General features: G+C 50.3%; 1 protein-coding gene across 1 annotated transcript in view; it reads right to left on the bottom strand.

The window, feature by feature from the left end:
• Window positions 1–907, bottom strand: part of LOC144134366 (sodium-coupled neutral amino acid transporter 7-like) — a 61,563-nt gene extending 60,656 nt beyond the window's left edge. Inside the window, exon 1 of the mRNA XM_077667299.1 lies at window positions 708–907. Within this exon, the coding sequence (XP_077523425.1) occupies window positions 708–849 (142 nt within the window). The 5' untranslated portion in view covers window positions 850–907. The remainder of the gene's footprint in view (window positions 1–707) is intronic.
• Between the last annotated feature and the right edge of the window lie 20,072 nt (window positions 908–20,979).

Here is a 20,979-nt window from a genome sequence, read left to right as displayed (position 1 = left end):
ACGGAAAAGTAGAGAGCTCGGCCAATGAGTGCATGCACTATTCCCCGTACGCACGAGCCTTCGTCGACTGCTTTCGCTTGCCAGACACGGGACGCTGTAGGCGCGCAGGCGAACGCGACGAGTGGAGGGTCACGTTCTGTGCCGACCGCACGCGTGCGACGTCGGCTTCCTCTGGCCGGGTCACGAGTGCCCGGAACTCAGATCTATGGTGAGTGCTGCCCGCCAGAACCAGGTGTTTTGTATCATCGTTACATACATGCACCGAGGGTGGTGTACTGACGAGAAGTACTTTTGATATCGTCAGAAGCAGTTTCAGCCAGCTTGAATCAGCTATAGTGCAGGTATTGCTTCCGGAGGGCGAGGCGACTACAGCTAAATTAGACACAGCGCGTAGACGACTGTAGATCTCTGAAGTGCAAATAGCGGGTCGACCTGTCTTGTGACGAAGATAGATTCGAATGCACAAGCACACATCGAGAGATTTGTTTGGTCCACGTAACAACCAATGAGGAAGAAACCGGCCAATGCGCCCTTCCTGTGCGAGGAACAAACACACACGAAGCCCAGCTACACTTGGCTACCAGCCAAACTTTCAGCCGCCGGATCAAAGCTTAGCTTCTTCGCTGGAAGACAAGGAAGAAGGCAGAGCTCCAGGCGAGCTGCGAACACGTGGCGCGCACCGCGAGCTACGAGGCACTGTTCCATACCTTCGGTGTTCTCCGGAGGCGGCGCTGCTTGGGCGACGTCCTTCGGCGGCGTCGGGTTGGTCATTTTCGACGCGCTGCGGCTGGTGCCGGACACCCGGGACACCTCGGCGGGCATTCCTCGCTCGGACGCGGTGCCGGCCATCCGGCACAGGCACAGCGGGTGCGCTCAGCAGCGGCGTGTTGGTTGCGGTACGAAGACGGTGCCGAGCCAGGCGCCCACTAGTGGCACGCTTCTCTCGGATTTGTCCTGCGTCATCGTGCGGCGCGCGCGCCCGCTCTCGCGGTGGCCCGTGCAGTGCCCGCTCGTGTGGGCGACTCCCGTTTGCCGGCCTAATCGAGGGACACGCGCGTCTGTCGATTACACGTGTCGCTCTGCGGCTTACGATGGCGCATCGGATTTACGCGCTTCTTGGTGCAACGTATCGTTCAAGGTGGAAAATTACAATGGGTGTATTTGCGTCGAAGCTGAGAATGCAGTCTGCATGCCACTGGGGAGCTACAGTGCGATACCGTGACGTTGTTTTGCCGCGTTTCAGAACTGCTGCGACACTGGTGACTTAATTAGCACTGTGGGAGAAAACTTCTCTAGAGCTGTATCCTGAGAATGCCATACAAAGCTCCACGAGGAAGCCCATCAGCAAACCTTTGTTGAATGGAGCAGTTGGTGGTATACATCAGCGACTTTACTGGCCGAAGCCTATCGGGAGCCGTCATTATACTCGCGAAAAGCTTTGCGAATTCTATCTCTGATTTTTTTGCGCGGTTGTAATGAAGCCAAGTCGGTGATTCCGTCTTGTTTTTTCTGTTCTCCTCATGTGCGAAGAAAACACGAACTGTCTTCGATAAGCATCAGATTTCCTACTTCTTTCTTTCTTTCTCTCTTCCAAACCTGCTTCTCGTGCGAAGTCCTCCAGAGTGCGATTTCCGATTTCAGAGGGGTGTGGTGCTCGAGGAGAAAACTGAGCATGAAGGCTTGGAGTAAACGCGCTTCGGGCTGAGCACCGTCGTGTAATTTTACTCTCCAAGCATTCTCCGCACATCCCCTTCCAGCGCGAGACGAGCGAACTCTACTGGGGCTCTGTATTCTCCCTACAAGGTAATGTTTCCTGTTCCTTTGCTTTCACTAATGGCTCTTTGTACTGGTCGGGTTCTTTTAATTGTCTGATCGAAAAATATTGCAAACGGCTGACGTTGAGCGCTCACTTACAACGAAATCAGGGACAAGATCCCTGTGCAAATTTAGCAGCAGTCAACCACAAGTACAGAGCTCACCTAAACAAGGTGTCTCCTTCGGCAGAAAGCGCAGGCGGAGGAACATCCTGTGCGTTTGTTCCCTACGTAGTATAGTTTCACCACCAATCACAGAAGAAACATGCTTGGACAGAGTAAGTTTATGGTTTAGGGGGGTTTAACGTCCCAAAGCGACTCAGGCTATGAGAGACGCCGTAGTGAAGGGCTCCGGAAATTTCGACCACCTGGGGTCCTTTAGCGTGCACTGACATCGCACAGTACACGGGCCTCTAGAATTTCGCCTTCAGAGAAATTCCGCCGCCGCGGCCGGGATCGAACGCGCGTCTTTCGGGTCACCAGCCGAGCGCCATAACCACTCAGCCACCGCGGCGGCTTGCTTGGACAGAGTAACATTTGGTTGATTATGTATGCGCATTTCACTCGCCACTTACGGATCTCGAGTTCTATTTCGTCAAAAAAAAAAACATCACCCTGATACTTAGACTTATTCGTAGGTTTATGACGTCTCGGCCCTGCATTCTCTTTCTTTTTGTAGGTGAGTTTCTTGCTTTGTAAGGGGTTTTTGTTGACGTGCAAATTGTGTAGTTCTCACAAATGTTTGTGCTGTACAGGGTGCGCTGCACTGTATACCACTTTCATTTTATTTTAAGCGCTTACTTTTACTAGCCCACAGACGCCATTCAAGCAACGTGTTCGTAGCTTTTCTTCTGCGGTCAATCCCGTTTTCGAAGGTGGAAAATAAAGCTTGACTCTCTCATTCAAATATTCACAGTTACAACGCCCTTGTTACTTCACGACGCTGTTATTTTGCAGTATAGTTAGGGGGTTTACCAGTTGCTGGTGGTAGCGAGGCCCTTCATTTGAACGGCACACTGACAATGCATCCATGACTCGCGCGTACGCGGACGCCGAGTCCCCACCCTTCCGTCAGCAGTATACTGCGTCTCGTGGCCGGCGCAAGTTGGGGCTCGGTTTCACGTCACATTGTGACCGCACAAGCCCAACGCTACGCTCTCTTGAAGGCGACTCTGCCGCGCGACGGCCTCAACATGCTCCACTGTGACGCTCGAACACCTCAGAGAGGCAGCCCTCAGTTACTGTAGCAGCTCTCCAAGGCCTCGGTCAATCCCTCCGCAAGCCGACCATGCAGTACAGCGCACGCAAACACACCAGCCGTCAGCACAACTCCGATAACAATCGGCTTACCCCTACCTGCTGCCTTATTCTTTAGCGATGCCTTGTTCCTCCAACGGCGCTTTGTCAGTTAAGGAACGGTGCCCTCATTCAGGCGCTGATCGTTCAGAGGATGAGCACGGCTTCATAACTGTTCGGGATTCGACTTCCTCTACAGGATAATCGACACAGCTTTCTTCAAGCCTTGCAACCGGTAAGGTTCCGCACACTATACCATACACCAGCCTGTACTCACGGACGCCACTCCAGCGACATCAGTGACGTCTCGTCAAACTAGCGCTCTTGTGCCCGGGGTACTTACTAAGGCTTCGATTTGAGCAAGTCCCTAACGCATTTTATGTACTTAACTGTGATGCACAAATAGCCACCTACGGACAGAACAGGTGCTCACTATCAACCGGTTGGTTTTTTTCTTCACGCGAATGACCTCATCTTCGGCGGTGGGGTGCAAGGAAAGAAAAAAAGCACAGGAAAGATACTAGAAAGGAAAAAACCAAAACGAAACCATTAACGAAAGATTAAGCGAGAAAAGAAACGCGTGCGATATGACAGAAAGCATACAATGCATGCGATATGCTACTGAGGATACTGTGCATTCAAAACAGGATGAAATTTCTCGTGCGGTCCCGCTTCTGTAAATCTTTGCTGCCCTTCGTCTGCTTCACCGAGTACTGAAGTAGCGCACAACAGTGCTGCTGTTTGTGTCGCAGTAACTGCAAGCTATTTCAGGACAGGTTCCCTCTGCATAAGCTTCTCGACATTCGTGACAACTGAAAGGAGAAGCAGCGCCGTCTGCTCGCGTCGACTCGAATGGCCTCAGCGCGCCGCGGTGCCGCTACCCATACTGGCATCTAAACGGAGTGGGCTTGAATCTTGTACCTTTCCGCGTGTGCTTTATTTTCTAAATTTTTCTTGCGATGTGGACGGACAGAGAAAAAATATATAGACAAAGAGAGGTGAAAGCTTGGGGGACACTTAGTACGACGCGATAGCGTTGAAGGGTCCCTCTCTGGGGTTCCCTGGTGCACACTTCCGCAGACATCGACAGGCTTGTTGCCATCACACACTGCTTTATGACATAACATCGTGCATATAAATTGGTGACTGAATTAACGAAGTGTTCCTGTCATGAATTTCGCCTACTGTGTGGTGTCAGGTGCTCGTACAAGGCTTATCCCTCTGAACGAATGTTGCTCAGTGGTGAAGAGGCACAGCATGCCTTGCTTGATTCCGCTTGATCACCTTTGCTATCTTCGGTGAAACTGTTTTTCTACGTCATTGCCCTCTCGACCAATCAAAATTTCCCAGTCCCAACGACGTCGGGTTTTCCGCCGAACATTACCTTTAACGCCCCGAAAATGTGGCCGTTAAATACATATATGAATTCTAAAATCAAGATAGAAATAACGTAATTGCTTAATAGCTTACTACATCATCTATGGTGATTGTGTCAGTCGGGCTCTTGGCGCTTCGCTGTGTATATGCGTCTCTTACCGCGCACGTAGTACGTGCGAGAGATAACATTGGAAGAATGGCTGCAACCTCATGGGACGTTGTCTCCCTTTCTCTTCGTTTTTCTTTTCTTGTTGAACCTTTTATGTATTTATAAAAGTCCGTTTCTATTCCGTGGACAGAAAAGATATACATCAGTTAATAGTGTGCGGCTGTTGTGTCCGTCTTATTTGTCGTTCGCAACTGTACCGCGATTAAATATATGCAAAAGCTCTTGTGAAAAAAAAATGGAGAAGACACTTAAGGGTGGTATGACGCGATAGCGTAATGGGTTAATTCCCAAATATGCGGAGCGCCGTTCTCTTCTTTACATTCATAGTTCCCTGGGAGTCCTCATACCCCTCTTGGTGTAGCGGTTAAGGGGTGCTGTACGTTCACTTTTTTTTTCCGCATGCGCACGCGTCGTTGCGACAGTGCGCAAAGGCTGCGCAAGCGCCGAACAATGGAGCGCATGAACGCATCCGCCTGTGCGCACAAGTTGGTTCAACTTTTTTCCGCACGAGCTGATGGTCGCATCACGCTATTGGCTGCTGTCCCGTGACGTAGCAGCGCACCGGCGCAAGGCAGCGCCCCCTCAGCAAGATGGCCGCCCGCGAAGCGGAGTGAAAAACTAGGCCTAGTAGCTGGTAGCTCTGCCGAGAAACACATAATATTGGCCGCGTGTGACTATTACGAGTGTTGACAGCGACTTCGAGCTTCACTGTATGGGACAGCGGCAAGCGGAAGCTTCCTCCAAGTGGTTTTGTCGCCGTCTACACTGAGTTGACCGAGCAGGTACGCAAGACGTAACTGTGCCGGTGTCGCGGTGTGTGTATTTGGAGCCGTTTGTGATAGCTTCAGGTGTTCTTTATTCGCGCGACGATCTTCACGAACAGCCATCGACCTGTCCAGGTTGAGACCACATTTAATTTCAACCCATTTCCTTACTGCTTGGAATGTATTTGAAGATTCCCTGCTTTGCACCTGTGCTGAGTTCTCCTCGTGGCCGACATGCTTTAACTCGAGTAGTTTTTTTTCTTCTTGTCATGTGCTCTGTTTAAAAAAAACAATAAATTACTGTTGCAAGTAAACGTCTGTGAGATTATAACAACAAGGCTATACAGTCAGCGAGCGGCTTAATTAATTAATTTGTGCAGTGAACAAAGTGCGCCAGGAAATGAGTCGCCGAGCCTTTCAGTGCCAATGATTTTGACACCAGAAAGAGAAGTGCTTTGTCTGTTTGAAAGTGCAAGCGGAGAGAGTCGGCGTGCCTGACAGTTCAATGTTTAACAAAAACTGCACGCTATGCTGCAAGTGGCATGAGGGGAATTCCACGGTGCAACAGCCTTATGATCCAGTCTGTATTTGTCGCCAAACACTTCTAACACTCCTTGCACTATGTTATAGTATCTGGTTACCACAGTCCAGACGTTCGCATTGCAGTCCATATTACACAACAAAAATATGCTGGTCCCAATCGGCTTTGTGCATTTAAGCCATGTCATTTGTCCAAACAGCAAGTTTCCATGTTAAGGCATGCATGCTTTGATAAAGTTTCATCCCCAGAAAAACTGTACATAATTCAAGCCATCATATCAGAGGGTGGATATTGACGAGGCATGGCTGCATACAGCAGAATGCGGTAAATATTTTAGTTCTGAAAATGTCACAAGCACCAAATCATTGCACCATATCCATGACTAGCATGGGTTCCTAATCGTGAAAAACACTATATACTCTCACACTGCTAGATTGTTGTGGCCCATTAAATTGTTCCTTCCAGATCGGTACGCTTTTTGAAAAGCATTCCTGTAATAGCCAACTTTTCGTTCTTCGTGACATACAATTGCTCCTTAGTCTCTTTGAGAAAGCATGCGATAAAAACCTTTATAAAATAATGTCTTGCATTGTACTGTTCTGAGTGGGATTTAAGTGATCCTAGCCACTTAAGAGCAGTTGGCCCATGCTAACGCTTGTTCATCGTGCCTTTCTTTTTTTGGAATCTCGGTCAACCCCAAAGGTGTTAAGCTTGGCCCTTCCCTTTTTCTTACATTCGTTAATGACATTCCTTTCACTTGATGGGAATAACGCGCTACACACGGAGAAAAACCGACAACTGAAACGACGGACACAGGACAAGCACCCCATTGTGCAAATCAGAAATGTTCACCTTACTTTGAAAGGACTACCATTTCAGCTCGTGCAAGGGACAAGAAAGAAAATAAAAGAAGCCTTTGAGATATGGTTTGGTTTGGTTTGGTTTGTGGGGATTTAACGTCCCAAAGCGACTCAGGCTATGAGGGACGCCGTAGTGAAGGGCTCCGGAAATTTCGACCACCTGGGGTTCTTTAACGTGCACTGACATCGCACAGTACACGGGCCTCGAGAATTTCGCCTCCATCGAAATTCGACCGCCGCGGCCGGGATCAAACCCGCGTCTTTCGGGCCAGCAGCCGAGCGCCGTAACCACTCAGCCACCGCGGCGGCTTCCTTTGAGATATGGGAGGCTGGTGAAGACGAGAGCGCAAGCACACCCTCGGTGTTGTTGTCAAGTGAGGAGTTAGAACTAATCAAGAAATTAAAGAGCATGCGACACAGCCGGTGGCAATGAATTCATTGTTTTGAGCATGTGCATGAAATGTATTTATGTGCCCTTGTGCCAGAATAAATTTTAGTTGTTGTGCGCGCTTGTCTTGTGTCCATCGTTTCAGTTGTCGGTTCTTGTCCATATGTAGCGCGTTATTCCCATCAAATGTGCAACCAACTAGCACACATTACTGCCTTGCTTCCTTTCACTGTTTCATTTAACTAGTCTTCATTGATTGCTATATGGTCCGGCATCCCACTATCAATATCAACATCCCAACACTCCAGAACAGCCGTCTGCGTGCTGTTAATAGGACTGCATTAATAGTTTTTAATGTCAGCCATACCCGTCTCCATTGCGAGCTGGTATGTGTCAGTATATCCTTTGTGCTTGTGTCAAGCGAAGCAACACGGAGACTTCCATTATGTGATGCGGTTAAAATGCTAGGTGCGTGTGTTTACGCATGTGACTTTTATGTGCGTGTGTCAATTTATCCTTATCCTCATCTGAAATGGCCAGCCAGGTATGTTATGGGGCTAGCATTTACAGTGTTTTTAAAAGGATGCCTCCTGCTCCTCTATAATAAAGCTGCGTTTCACATGCAGTTCTGTTGACATGAATGGAGTGAGATTACAGCTGCTGTGAATTTTGCGTGTGAATGCGATTTTCTTACATTGACGGCAGTGAAACGCACGGAAAGGCACAAGCCACAAACCTGCACTCAACGTTAATTCCTTCATAGAGTTGCTGTTTTCCTTACCTTAGTAACAAGAGTTTTCATATAAGGCCCTAAGGAGTTTTATGATTTTAATGCATTATTTTGAAAAAAGAGGCCACAAAACAAGACATTTGTTTGCCTAATACATGCAACCCTTGAAGGACTGTTGAAATTCACATACACTCCTTGTATGACGCCGAAAAGTAGGCATAGCCTAGGCAAAGATCTTCAAGCAGTTAGGTTAACGACTAAGTCATTTTAACGTAAGGTATGCCCAAAGGAAACTTTGCCAGTTTGAAAACCAAGTGGCAGTGTAATAAGCTTTACTTTTCAAAAGATGTTGCTAATAACAACAGCTAGCACGGCCAAAAGTTTTATACATGGAAAGTTGTGCAGAAAATGCTCACTTTTATCTGCTGTTTTGGGAACCAGAAGCACTGTTACGATCCCTCTTTTTTTTCTGCTCAGAAAAAAGTCTTAAACATTACTGTAAAGCTACATGAGAGGATATACGCATGTATGCCCGGCACACACCTATATACTTATTTTTTATTTCATTGTGTTTTGCAACAACACAGCTTTCACCTTGTAAATATATTTCTACAAATTATGCTTGAGATAACCACTATGCATGGTCAGTGCATCCTGTTTCCCTGAATATATGAGGTATTCTTTCCCAACCTCAACCAGGAGCCATCCAGATGTAAGCCAGTTTACCAACTCCCACATCATGTTATGTTTACACTGGAGGTAAAAGGCATGTATGGCTTTTTACTAAGTAGTAAGCACCCACTTTGTTCTCATTCACATGGGCACTTTCAGAATTTTTTGGAGTTGTGTACAGATAACACGCCAGCTTGTTTCTGCATGTGTCACCATTGATTGGCTCTGAGCACAACTCTCCAGGCTTGTTTTCAGTGCTGCATTCTAGCTTGTGCAATTGTCATTTCAATATGAGCTAAGGAATGACTGCTAAAATAAAACTGGTCGCCCGCTGTCACTGCAAAAAACAAAGCTGTGCATTTCAGCGCAGTGATAGATGGCTTAGCCCATTTAATTTTCTCCACACTGTGCTATTTCAATTTTGCCTTTTCTAACGGACCGAATAACATTACAGAGAGAAAGCAATACTGTTACACGGTCACTCTTCTGTGAAATGCACAACTTCTGCAGTTACAACTGATCTTACATATTCCAAATTGCTGGGAATGTCATAATTTGCTTGTGTATTTGGGTTCATATTCGACAGCAGAGTACTAAAATATGGAATTTTTAATACGTGCACAATTCAGATACACACTACATATATCTACAAATAGATAAGTGTCTTTTGCAATAACAGTTAAGTGGGGAGACAGCAAGGAGGCCTGTTTACTTGACATTGTTACTGTCAACTAAAGTGTGCATGGATTAATGGAAAAGCCACAAAATAAAGGCAATTAAAATACATGTAAAAAGTCTGCAGTGTGCTAGTTTGAATAACTGATCATTTAACCTGTGCCTGGTCTGAGCTATGTGAATTTCCCTGTTATAATTACAAACGATCGAATATGTACTGTGTTACGTCTCGCCTACCTACGACGCGCGGTATAGCCGGCGCGGATGCAACGGACGCCGCGGCTTCGTTCATCGCTGCCGCAACGCCTCCCGCCAAGCGCGTCCAGGCAGGTTTCTGTGCCACATGTCGTCGTGCGTGCGTGTGTGTGTGTGTGCATGTTGGTGCGCACGCTTGTCAAAGCGCGGCAGCCGGGGAGAGGAGCTCCTCAACTGGGAGGCGAGGAGGTCTGACCGGCGCCGGCCTGGCGGACGCGCCCGTCACGCCTGAACATGTTCAAGCGTCGCCGTATCGGATGACTCTTCCCAAGCCGTTCCCTCTTGCCCTCGACTCCGAGGGTATAAAAAAAGACAGCTGCGCCGGACGCGAGGGAGAGACTTCGATTCCGTCCTTCGAGTAACGTGGTCGCCCTGACTGGCTGCTCTTTTGCGATGCCAGAATAAACAAGTTGTTCTGTTGCCAGTCGACTCATCCTTTGCCGGGACCTTCGGATGTTTCCAGCTTTGCCCCAGGCCGCCAGGCCAACGCTACCCTTGGGGCTTGCAACCCAGATGCAACAACTGGTTGCCAGCGGTGAGATCCCGACAACGGAGGCCAGCAGCGAAGATATGCGGTCAACTGTATGCTGAGCAGCTCAACGACCATCCGGGAGCAGTGCAACGAGCCCTGTGTGATGACTGGTTGCCTGCAGCGGAACGACTGCGCTGAATTCTTGGCTGCGAGGTTTGGTGAGTGCGGGACTTTCTTCTTCTGAGTTTTGCCAGGCTTTTGTTAGTGTCAGAAACAGAGCTGGTAATTGTGTTGTCGTTGCTGCCGGGTTAGTTTGCGGCAAGACAATAGTAGGCAGTAGAGAAAGCAGCATTCGGAGCAGCCATGGATTTGAAGTCGTTGCGCAAACCGAAATTGCTGGAGCTTGCAAGAGAGTTGGGTCTGGATGTCTCAGACAAACTCAGAAAACCAGAACTGCTAAGGGCTATTCTTGAGTTGGAGGCTGAGGATGACGAGCTGTCGGAATGCCTTGAGACCATTGAGGAGAGGGAGCAAAAAGAGAAAGACGAGCGCGAACGTAAAGAACAAAAAGAGAAAGACGAGCGCGAACGTAAAGAACAAAAGGAAAAAGACGAGCGCGAACGTAAACAACAAAAAGAGAAAGAGGAGCGCGAACGTAAAGAGCAAAAAGAGAAAGAAGAGCGCGACCACGCTTTAGAAATGAAGCGTCTCGAGGTAGAGATGGAACGCGCTCGTAATGGAAGTCAGGCACACGGTGCAGGAGAACGGGTATCGTTCAAAATGACTGACCTGATGCGGCCGTTTAAGCTTGGAGAGGACATTGGTTTGTTCCTGGTTAACTTTGAGCGAACGTGCGAGAAGCAGGGGTTCTCTCGAGAAACGTGGCCACAGCGCTTGCTCACTTTGTTACCCGGCGAGGCGGCCGACGTAGTCGCTCGCTTGAAGAGAGAGGAGGCAGAGGATTTCGACCAAGTGAAATCGAGTCTGCTAAAAAAGTACAGGCTGTCAGCGGAGGCGTTCCGTCGGAAGTTTCGGGAAAATGAAAAAGGTAGAAATGAGTCATATACAGAGTTTGCCTACAGGCTTATGTCAAACATGCAGGAGTGGCTCAAAGAAGAGAAAGCGTTTGGTGACCACGAGAAAATTCTGCAGTGTTTCGGGCTGGAACAGTTTTATAGTCGGTTACCTGAGAACGTGCGGTACTGGGTCTTGGATAGGCCAGACGTTAGTACAGTGGCTAAAGCCGCCGAGCTAGCCGAGGAGTTTGTGACGCGTCGGGCTCGCGGAGCTAAGGACGGTCAAAAGGGTGAATTTGGCTCCAAGTCTGAGAGGCCGAAGTTCACACCCATGAGAGCAAGGGGGGACACGCGTAGTGCGGATGCGAGTGAAAGCAGTCCGACCGAACGTAAGGAGACGGCGGCAGCCGAAGCCGAACGCAGAAAGCGGTTCGAGAGGAGGCAAGCGCGCGTGTGTTATACGTGCCAGAAGCCGGGTCACTTTTCGGCGCAGTGTCCAGAAACAAAAAGAGAAGTCGTGTGTTTGTCATTATGTAGCACTGACGAGAACATGAAGCTTCTCGAGCCTTACATGCGAGACTTCCTCGTGAACGGGAAAGAGTGCCGAGTGCTTCGTGATTCCGCAGCTACAATGGATGTAGTTCACACCTCTTACGTAGAACCCGATATGTTCACGGGCGAGTGCGCATGGATCAAGCAAGCAGTGGAAGCTCACAGCGTGTGTCTGCCCGTAGCAAAAGTGGTTATTGAAGGACCTTTCGGAGCAATTGAGACGGAGGCCGTAGTGTCATCTAGGCTGCCCCCCCAGTACCCGTACCTATTTTCGAACCGGTCCGATCACCTCCTGCGCGAGAAGGGTCTTTTGTTTGGTGAGGCTAGCGTTCAGGCCTTAACCAGATCGAGAGTTCGGGAGCTCGCTGCAAAGGCGGTAGTTGCGGGGCCGACGTTGTCGAGCAATGAGAAAGGGTCGGAGGCGCAGCAAGCTGATATTCCGAGCACGTCAGAAATGGATAAAATTGAGCCTGTAGCGTTGAAGGCACCAGGTACTGGAGATGAAATGCGCGACACGGGAAAGTTAGAAGAGCTTCCGGTCGAGCTTCCGGGACTAGGCTCAGTGACGAACAGGGAAGACACTGATCAGGTCATTAGTGACTTAATCATTAAAGCACCGCTGTCGCCTGAGCAGAAAACCGAACTACACCAACTCTTACAAGAGTTTCAAGGTCAGTTCTCTGAGAGGCCTGGTAGGACTTCTGTCCTTACTCATGATATAAAACTTACCTCCCCAGAGCCAGTACGATCCAAGGCGTACCGGGTGTCACCCCGCCAGCGCGATATTATGGAGGCTGAGGTAAAGAAAATGCTACAGCTCGGTGTTATTGAGGCGGGTGAGAGTGATTATACCTCCCCTTTGATTTTAGTTGAGGTACCGGGCAAGGAACCTCGTCCTTGCGTCGACTACCGCAGGCTTAATTCCATCACTAAGGATCAAATTTATCCGATCCCTAACATCGAGGAGCGCCTTGAGAAAGTTAGTAGCGCTCAGTTTATTTCCACCCTAGATCTTGTCAGGGGTTATTGGCAGGTTCCACTTACAGAAGAGGCTAGTAGGTATGCGGCGTTCATTTCACCAATGGGAACATTCCGTCCTAAAGTTTTGAGTTTTGGTTTGAAGAACGCGCCATACTGCTTTTCAAGCCTCATGGACAAAGTGTTGCGAGGACAGGAAGAATTCGCATTACCGTATTTAGACGACGTAGCGATATTCTCCGCATCCTGGTCTGAGCATATGGCACACTTGCGGGCAGTGCTAACCCGCCTGCGCGAAGCGGGCTTGACAGTCAAGGCTCCCAAGTGCCAATTAGCACAGGCCGAGGTTGTCTACCTCGGTCACGTGATTGGACAGGGTCGTCGCCGCCCCTCTGAAATAAAGGTGGCCGCTGTGCGAGACTTCCCGCAACCGCGCACGAAGACCGATATTCGGTCGTTCTTGGGTGTCGCCGGCTACTATCAGAGGTACATCCCCAGGTACTCCGATATCGCGGCTCCCCTGACGGATGCTCTAAGAAAAACAGAGCCCCAAACAGTCGTCTGGAGCGAGACAAAGGAGAGAGCTTTTAGCGCCCTAAAGAGCGCCCTAACAAGCCAGCCTGTGCTACGATCGCCAGACTATACCAAAGGGTTCGTTGTTCAGTGCGATGCTAGTGAGCGAGGCATGGGCGTTGTACTGTGCCAAAGGGACAATGGAGAAGTGGAACACCCCGTCCTGTATGCTAGTCGTAAGCTGACCTGTCGTGAGCAGGCGTACAGCGCCACCGAGAAAGAGTGTGCGTGTCTCGTGTGGGCCGTTCAGAAATTGTCATGCTACCTAGCCGGCTCGAGGTTTATCATTGAGACGGATCACTGCCCTCTCCAATGGCTGCAGAACATCTCTCCCAAAAATGGCCGCCTCCTGCGCTGGAGCCTCGCTTTGCAACAATATTCCTTTGAGGTGCGTTACAAAAAGGGGAGTCTCAACGGTAACGCCGATGGCTTAAGTCGAAGCCCCTAACGTAGGAATCCGCCTCAAAGTTGTTGGTTACTGATGTTTTCTTCCTGAGGCAGGATTTTTAACATATTGCTTTTGTTTAGTGTTTCAAAGTGATTATGTGCTTTCTTGTGCAATTTTCCAATTTGTGGACGCGTTCTGAGTGCTGCTTGACTACTGTATGGAACTAGGCAGTAGTATAAAAGGGGAAAGAGCCTGGCAGAGCTTAGTGAGGGTTGTCTCGTGCTTGCTGACTGAGCGGTTGCGTTTCGGCGTAGTTCTAACGCTTGCTGGGAACGAGCACAAAAATGGCAACTCTCCTGAAGTGACTTTGCAGTGCCCTGTGTGATCCTGAACCTGAGAACGAGGCCTTCTCTGTGCGCTGCGCTCAAGCAACGTCGAGGGACGACCGGTTTCGTTTACAAGCATCATCGAGCGACATCCCTCTGGACAGCGGATGCAGTCCCCTGACCATCGGGATCTCCTTCTCCCGGCGGGGCGGTCTGTTACGTCTCGCCTACCTACGACGCGCGGTATAGCCGGCGCGGATGCAACGGACGCCGCGGCTTCGTTCATCGCTGCCGCAACGCCTCCCGCCAAGCGCGTCCAGGCAGGTTTCTGTGCCACATGTCGTCGTGCGTGCGTGTGTGTGTGTGTGCATGTTGGTGCGCACGCTTGTCAAAGCGCGGCAGCCGGGGAGAGGAGCTCCTCAACTGGGAGGCGAGGAGGTCTGACCGGCGCCGGCCTGGCGGACGCGCCCGTCACGCCTGAACATGTTCAAGCGTCGCCGTATCGGATGACTCTTCCCAAGCCGTTCCCTCTTGCCCTCGACTCCGAGGGTATAAAAAAAGACAGCTGCGCCGGACGCGAGGGAGAGACTTCGATTCCGTCCTCCGAGTAACGTGGTCGCCCTGACCGGCTGCTCTTTTGCGATGCCAGAATAAACAAGTTGTTCTGTTGCCAGTCGACTCATCCTTTGCCGGGACCTTCGGATGTTTCCAGCTTTGCCCCAGGCCGCCAGGCCAACGCTACCCTTGGGGCTTGCAACCCAGATGCAACAACTGCTAACCTATAGCTTGTTCTAGTCCCGTATCCTTGGCTCCGAGAATTCGTGATACAAATCGCGTCGTCGTTCTGAAATCGTTATTGCGGGTTAGGGTATAGCGTAACTTTCAATGGCGGCACTCTTCAAATATTAGGAGGCAAATACGTTAGATCGTATAGTTAGAACGGTTGCATATATGGGTGGTCTCCAGCGGAGTCTAGCCGACTAGGGTCGAACGAGTTGTGTCACGATCGCGGTGTGATGCCTTCTTTCACTTTCTGATGTGGAAATAGCGCAAACGTTAATCGTTCCCGTGACGCTGTTTTAGAACCTCGCCTGCGGTGTTGCAAAGTTTGTTGCGACTTCGTTCGCGGACGTCAGAATTGGCCGCGCCGAGATTCATCAGCCGATCGCGGTTTTACCTGCTCTAAAAATTCTCACAGCTAAACATGTCTCGGGTGAGCCACCATATCAATGTGTGTGCATTCGCACGGCAAGATATCTTCGTGTTTTGCTACGGCACATGCCTGTTCTGCCGCACGGGCGGCACTGACGAACGCGCCAATCAGAACGCCGGAGTCGTCCGCTCGGTCGCATGCAGCAAACTTGATCGTACAACACCTCGTCCGCAACGCACCCTCACGCGGCCGTGCGCGTGGTCGCAACGACGCGTGCGCATGGGGAAAAAAAGTGATCGTACAGCGCCCCTAAGCGATGCGCCGCGATGGCAGGTGCTCCCAGCGGTGGGCCTTGTGCTGCCCAGGTTGCTCTTCCCGAGCGACCAATCATTAATTTAACTGCCACCTGCCACGGTGGGCAGTTTGCTCACTATCTCGTGGGCAGGTTGCGATGACGCCGCAAGGTCACGTAACCAAGGTGGCCCACCATGCCTCCTAGGTTTCTCTCTGGGCACCACCTGCCAGAGTCATGCTCGTGGTTTTTCGCTCACAACGCCACCCGCCGCGGTGGCTCAGTGGTTTGGGTGCTCGACTACTGAGCTGGAGTTCCCGAGTTCGAACCCGACCGCGGCGGCTGCGTTTTTATGGATAGATAGAAAAACATTTATAGAACATTTGCGTAGTTCGGCGGCAGCAGGATCCGCTTCGTCTTCATATCCGGCGATCCCGGATCCCGTCTTCGCAAGGTCGGGCCCTCATTCCAGGGCTCCGCTGAGCCGCGCTGCCTCGTAAGCGTGCTGCACCATGCAGGGTCCTTTGGACCGTGAGCTCGCTGCTGACGAGTCGGCTCTCCCATTGCTCCGCACTTGTGTGTTTGTGTTGGTGGAATTTTATGTTTCGCTCACACTCCCATGTGATGTGGTACAGCGTTGGTACCGCCCCGCACCACGGGCATGTGGCTCTGTATTGTGTGGGAAACATCTTGTTTAGTATGTGTATATTTGGAAAAATACCCGTCTGCAGTCTGCGCCACCCGGTAGCCTCTTCCTTTGTTAGTGCCTTGTGTGGCGGAGGATATTTATACCTTAAGCCCCTGTATAGGGCCAGGTGCTCTGCGTACCCCCCGTCGCAGGCTCGGGTGCAAAAGTCGTCCGGTAATCCCGCTCGGAAACTCATCGCTCGAGCGTGGCCGTCCGCTCTTTCATTTCCCTTAATACCTGCATGTCCGGGTATCCAAACCAGGCTGCGTATGTGTTTTGTGTCTGAAACACGCGCTTTTCTGAGTATGTTCATGGCTGCGGCACCTATCCTTCCCCTAGTGTAGTTCCTACATGCCTCTTTCGAGTCTGTAAGTATGTTTAGAGATTTGTTTCCCTGGGAGCCGCAAGCGACCGCTAGAGCTATGGCAACCTCCTCGGCTTCTGTTGCGCCCGCAGCCTCTGCCGCTGCACAGGTGATCAGTTCTCCCTGGTGGTCGACTACTACAGCCGCGGCCGTGCGCTTCCTATCCATCAGGTACAGCGCCGCGTCCGTGAAGACCGTGTTTTCCAGATTGGCTAAGCCTCGCTCGATATACTCGGCTCTTGCTTTCCGTCTTCCTTCGTGCAGGTTCGGATCCATGTTCCTGGGCAGGGGTGCGGCCCGAATGGCTTTTCTGATTCTATCTGGGACGTCCCTGTACCTGTCAAGGCGCTCTTGTGTTTCCACCCTTATTCTTTTCAGCAGTTCCCGGCCTGTTGACGTGCCTCGGAGTCTCGTATACTGTGCCCTGATTTGGGCCTCCCTCAGCTCTTGGAAGGTGTTACTAATCCCTAGCTGGAGTAGTTTCTCGTTCGGTGTGTTCCTAGGTAGATGCAGGGCGGTCTTATATGTCTTCCTTAATATTACATCTATCTGTTCCATGTCGGCTTTGGTTGGTATCTGGTAGGGCAGTGAATAGGTGACTCGGCTGACTATCAGGCTGCTCACGAGTCTGAGCGTGTCTTCGTCTTTCATGCCGTACCGCCTATGCGAGACTCTGCTGATCATTCTTCCTACCTGCTCTGCTGCTTTACTGATTAGGCTGATGGTGTGGCTGCATTTTCTGCTTCTTTGCAGCCACATACCTAGCACCCTTATGTCTTTCTCTGGGATCCTCTGCCCTTCCAGGTAGACTTCCAGCTCCGCTTTAGTGGGATGTCTTCCGACTCTCAGCAGCTCCGATTTATCGGTTGAGCATCTGAGGCCTCTTTCTCTGGTGTACTTCTCCACGCACGCGGCTGCTGCCTGTAGTCTGTCCTCCTTCTCCCCCAGAGAGCCCTGGGTGACCCATACCGTGACATCGTCGGCATACATCGCGTGTTTTATCCCTGGTATCCTCTCGAGTTGCCGCGCAAGCCCGATCATCGCAACGTTGAATAATATCGGTGAGATGACCGATCCCTGGGGAGTGCCCTTGCATGGTGTGCCGAAAGGGTCGCTTCTAAGGTCTCCATGCCCGGCTGTCGCAGTTCTATCGCTTAAGAAGGCCCTGAAATAATTATGGACTCTTCTTCCGCAGTTGGTGTTATTGATTCCCTCCATGATGGCGTTGTGGCTGACGTTGTCGAAGGCCCCCTTTATATCGAGGGCCATGACCACGTTTTCCCCTACTTTTGGCATCGTGGCTAGAACCTCCTCCTTAAGCTGTATTAGGATGTCTTGGGTGGACAGGTTCGCTCTAAAACCGTACATGCTATCCGGGTATAACCTTCCTCCTTCCAGATGTGTTTGAATCCTTTTGGTGATTATCCTCTCGTAGAGCTTACCTAGACATGATATTAAGGAAATGGGTCTGAGGTTTTCGATCGATAGCTTTTTGCCTGGCTTTGGTATCATAACCACCATTGCGTGCTTCCACTCTGCCGGAACCGTGCCGGATTGCCAAAGCTTATTGAGGTACACCACTAGCTGGTCTATGGCGTTGTCGCTGAGATTCCTGATTAGTGAGTTGCTGATTTTGTCTGCTCCCGTTGCCGTGTTCTTTGTGGCCGCTCTTACGCCTCGATTACCTCTTCCTTGGTGATAGGCCTGTCCATGTTTAGATTCTCTTCGCCTTTATACTCTTCCTTGTAGCTTTCTATCTGATCCTTCCCGTAGCATTTTATCCTAACTCCCTCTAGCAGCTGTTCCTCGGTTCCATCATATTGATGTACCAGTCTCTGTAGCGACTTGCTGCCTTCGGTTTTGCTTTGGGTTGGGTCCATGAGGGCTCGGAGAATCTGCCACGTCCTAGCCGTGCCTAGCGTGCCATTCAGCGAATTACTGAACAGCTGCCAGCCCTGCCTTGCCAGTTGTATTGCATATTGCTCTGCTTCTTCAGTTATCTCAGCGATTTTCTTTTTAAGCTTTCGGTTTAGCTTCTGCCTTTTGCAGCGCTTGGTAAGCCCTCGTCTTGCCTCCCATAGCCCGATGAGCCTTTTATCTACTTCCGGTGTTTGCTCTGTTCTATCCACAGCTTTCATGTATCCCTCCTGGATTTGCCGAAGCTTTTGACTCCACTCCTCTACGGATTCGATTTCGCCCTCCAGCTGCGTGCATTGCACCCTGAAAGCGTCCCAATCCGTGATTCGTGCCGTGCCAATCTTCCTTTTTACCCCCTCGGCCACCATGCAGGTTCTGACTATGTAGTGGTCGCTAGCCAGGTTCTCGAGAAGGTTTTCCCATTCTACCTGCTTGTTGCCTCTTACGAAGGTGAGGTCCGGGCTAGTATCTGGGCTCACGCTGTTGCCTTGTCTGGTTGGCTGGCTCTCGTCGGTTAGGAGGTCGCACCCTGTGCTCTCTGCCGCTAAGCAGATGCCACGCCCCTTCTTGTCATCTCTGGGGTAGCCCCATCTTGGGCTTTTGGCGTTGAAATCGCCTGCTATGAGAAGGGTGTTTTGCCCTGCTAGTCTCTTCGCCTCCGCAAAGAGCCTGAGGAAGTCGCCATTTGTTTGCCTCGGCGAACTATATAGGTTAACTATTAGGGTGCTTTTGGCTTTCGCTTTCTTCTTGGGAATTATCTCTGTGATTATGTGATCTATGTTTGTGTCCTCTATCTGTGTTCTATGGCCACCACCTTGTTACTAATTAAGGTGGCAATGCGGCTGCCCTCTTGACATGTGTACCGTCGGAGTTTTGGTGACGTGTTGTTTGTTTCCTGTAGTAAAATAACATCTGGTGTGGTTCCCCTGGAATATATGTACTGCTGCAAGAGGCCTTGCTTGCGTGCGTAGCCTCTGCAGTTCCATTGCCATAGCTCTAATTGTTGATTTCGCTCAGCCATGTTTGGTTAGCGCTACTCGTGCTGGGGGTTTCAGGGCTGAACCTGCGCTCGTTAAAGAGCCTATCCCTCGCATCGTTGGTTGTTCTCTGCGTGGTTTGACTCTTAACGTAGTTCCTGAAGCTCTGCTCTTGCATAGCTACTGGAGGAAAAACGCTAAGGCGCCCGTGTGCTGTGCGGTGTTAGTGCACGTTAAAGATCCCCAGGTGGTCGAAATTATTCTGGAGCCCTCCACTACGGCAGCTCTTTCTTCCTTTCTGCTTTCACTGCCTCCTTTATCCCTTCCCTTACGGCGCGGTTCAGGTGTCCAACGATATATGAGACAGATACTGCGCCATTTCCTTTCCCCAAAACAAATTATTATTATTATCATTATTATTATTATTACTTGTTTTAATGCGAAAGCATCAGACGGCGCAGTCTCAAGGTCATGTCCGCAAAAAGTGTTCGCAAGAAACTGCACCATGTGACGTCACGAGCAGACGAGTCACACGATGCAGACAATGACGTTACATCATTAGATAACGGTAACGATCATACCTAATTAATGTTAATTAATATGTTTGGGTAACGCCGAGGCTAATTAGCATGACTAATGATGACGTAATATGAGTCTGATGTCATACCAAGTCGTCATGTGACAAGGATGCAATATCACGCCATAGCAATCCCCCATCCCCTAATCCATGAAGGTGCAGATCAAATCCCAGTGATGGCATCACTGGCTGACCTCAATGGGGTGGCAGCATTCCCGACTACATATTCGCATCAAAATTCTGAGCAACCGTTCGTCGTACAGCGTTCCGTGCGGTGTCATAGCATCTCTTTGAATATAGCTTACATGTTTTAGTCAAGTTTGAGGCTAGCTTGTGACAGGGGTTCGGACCGATGACATAGGCACCTTCAGTTACATGCTTTAAGCTGCGGTTGAGGTGTCCATCGAGATGTCGAGATGTGAGAACGACTGCACCCTATCGTTTCCTTAAACCTTTCCCTTCCTCAAAACACATGCTTTCGCATTCCCCCACGTAAGCAGACTTAAGTGCCCTCAAAATATTTTCCTAAACTACCAGCGCGTAAGAGATGATGCTGCTGTCGCCTTAGACAACACTGACTAAAACGTCTTGCTTCGACCACTCTTAAACAGCTGTTACCGAATAAATAGCTATCATGCAGTCCCTGCGGTACGCGCGGACCTCAAGCACTTCAAATACGTTTGCCTACTGCACTCGGGCCCTTTCATCACTCCCGAGTCAGCAGCGACCCAACCTCCTTCTGACTGGGGCCAATCCGAATCCACAGTCTACAGCAGCCGCTGCCGCCGAGCACTGGAAGCTTCTGAACGATTTGGGGAGTCTCGTGGTTCCGGCCACTGGACTCCCCGAGTTCCCCGGCATTCCAGGCGCGCGGCCCAACTCCCTGGCCTTGCATGATCGAGACCAGTCTGCAAAACAGCTGGAAAATAAACTGCAAAATTAACGCCCTAGTTCTTTAGGATGCCGATTTTCCCGCCTGCAACAAGCGCAAATCTGCAACAAAATACTCTTTCGAGCTCCACTGGCCAGGAGGTGTGAATGATTGGTTATCAGGAAATGAAAGGCGCGGTAACCATGACACTTCTTGGTGGACACCTCAATCTCGCAATGAGGATAGGGGGTGGAAAGGTGGGATTGAAACAAGCAAGAGAGAAAGAGGCGCCGT

Source organism: Amblyomma americanum, chromosome 1, assembly GCF_052857255.1.
Source record: "Amblyomma americanum isolate KBUSLIRL-KWMA chromosome 1, ASM5285725v1, whole genome shotgun sequence".
NCBI classification, from domain to species: domain Eukaryota; kingdom Metazoa; phylum Arthropoda; class Arachnida; order Ixodida; family Ixodidae; genus Amblyomma; species Amblyomma americanum.
This window is presented reverse-complemented; position numbering and strand designations above follow the sequence as displayed.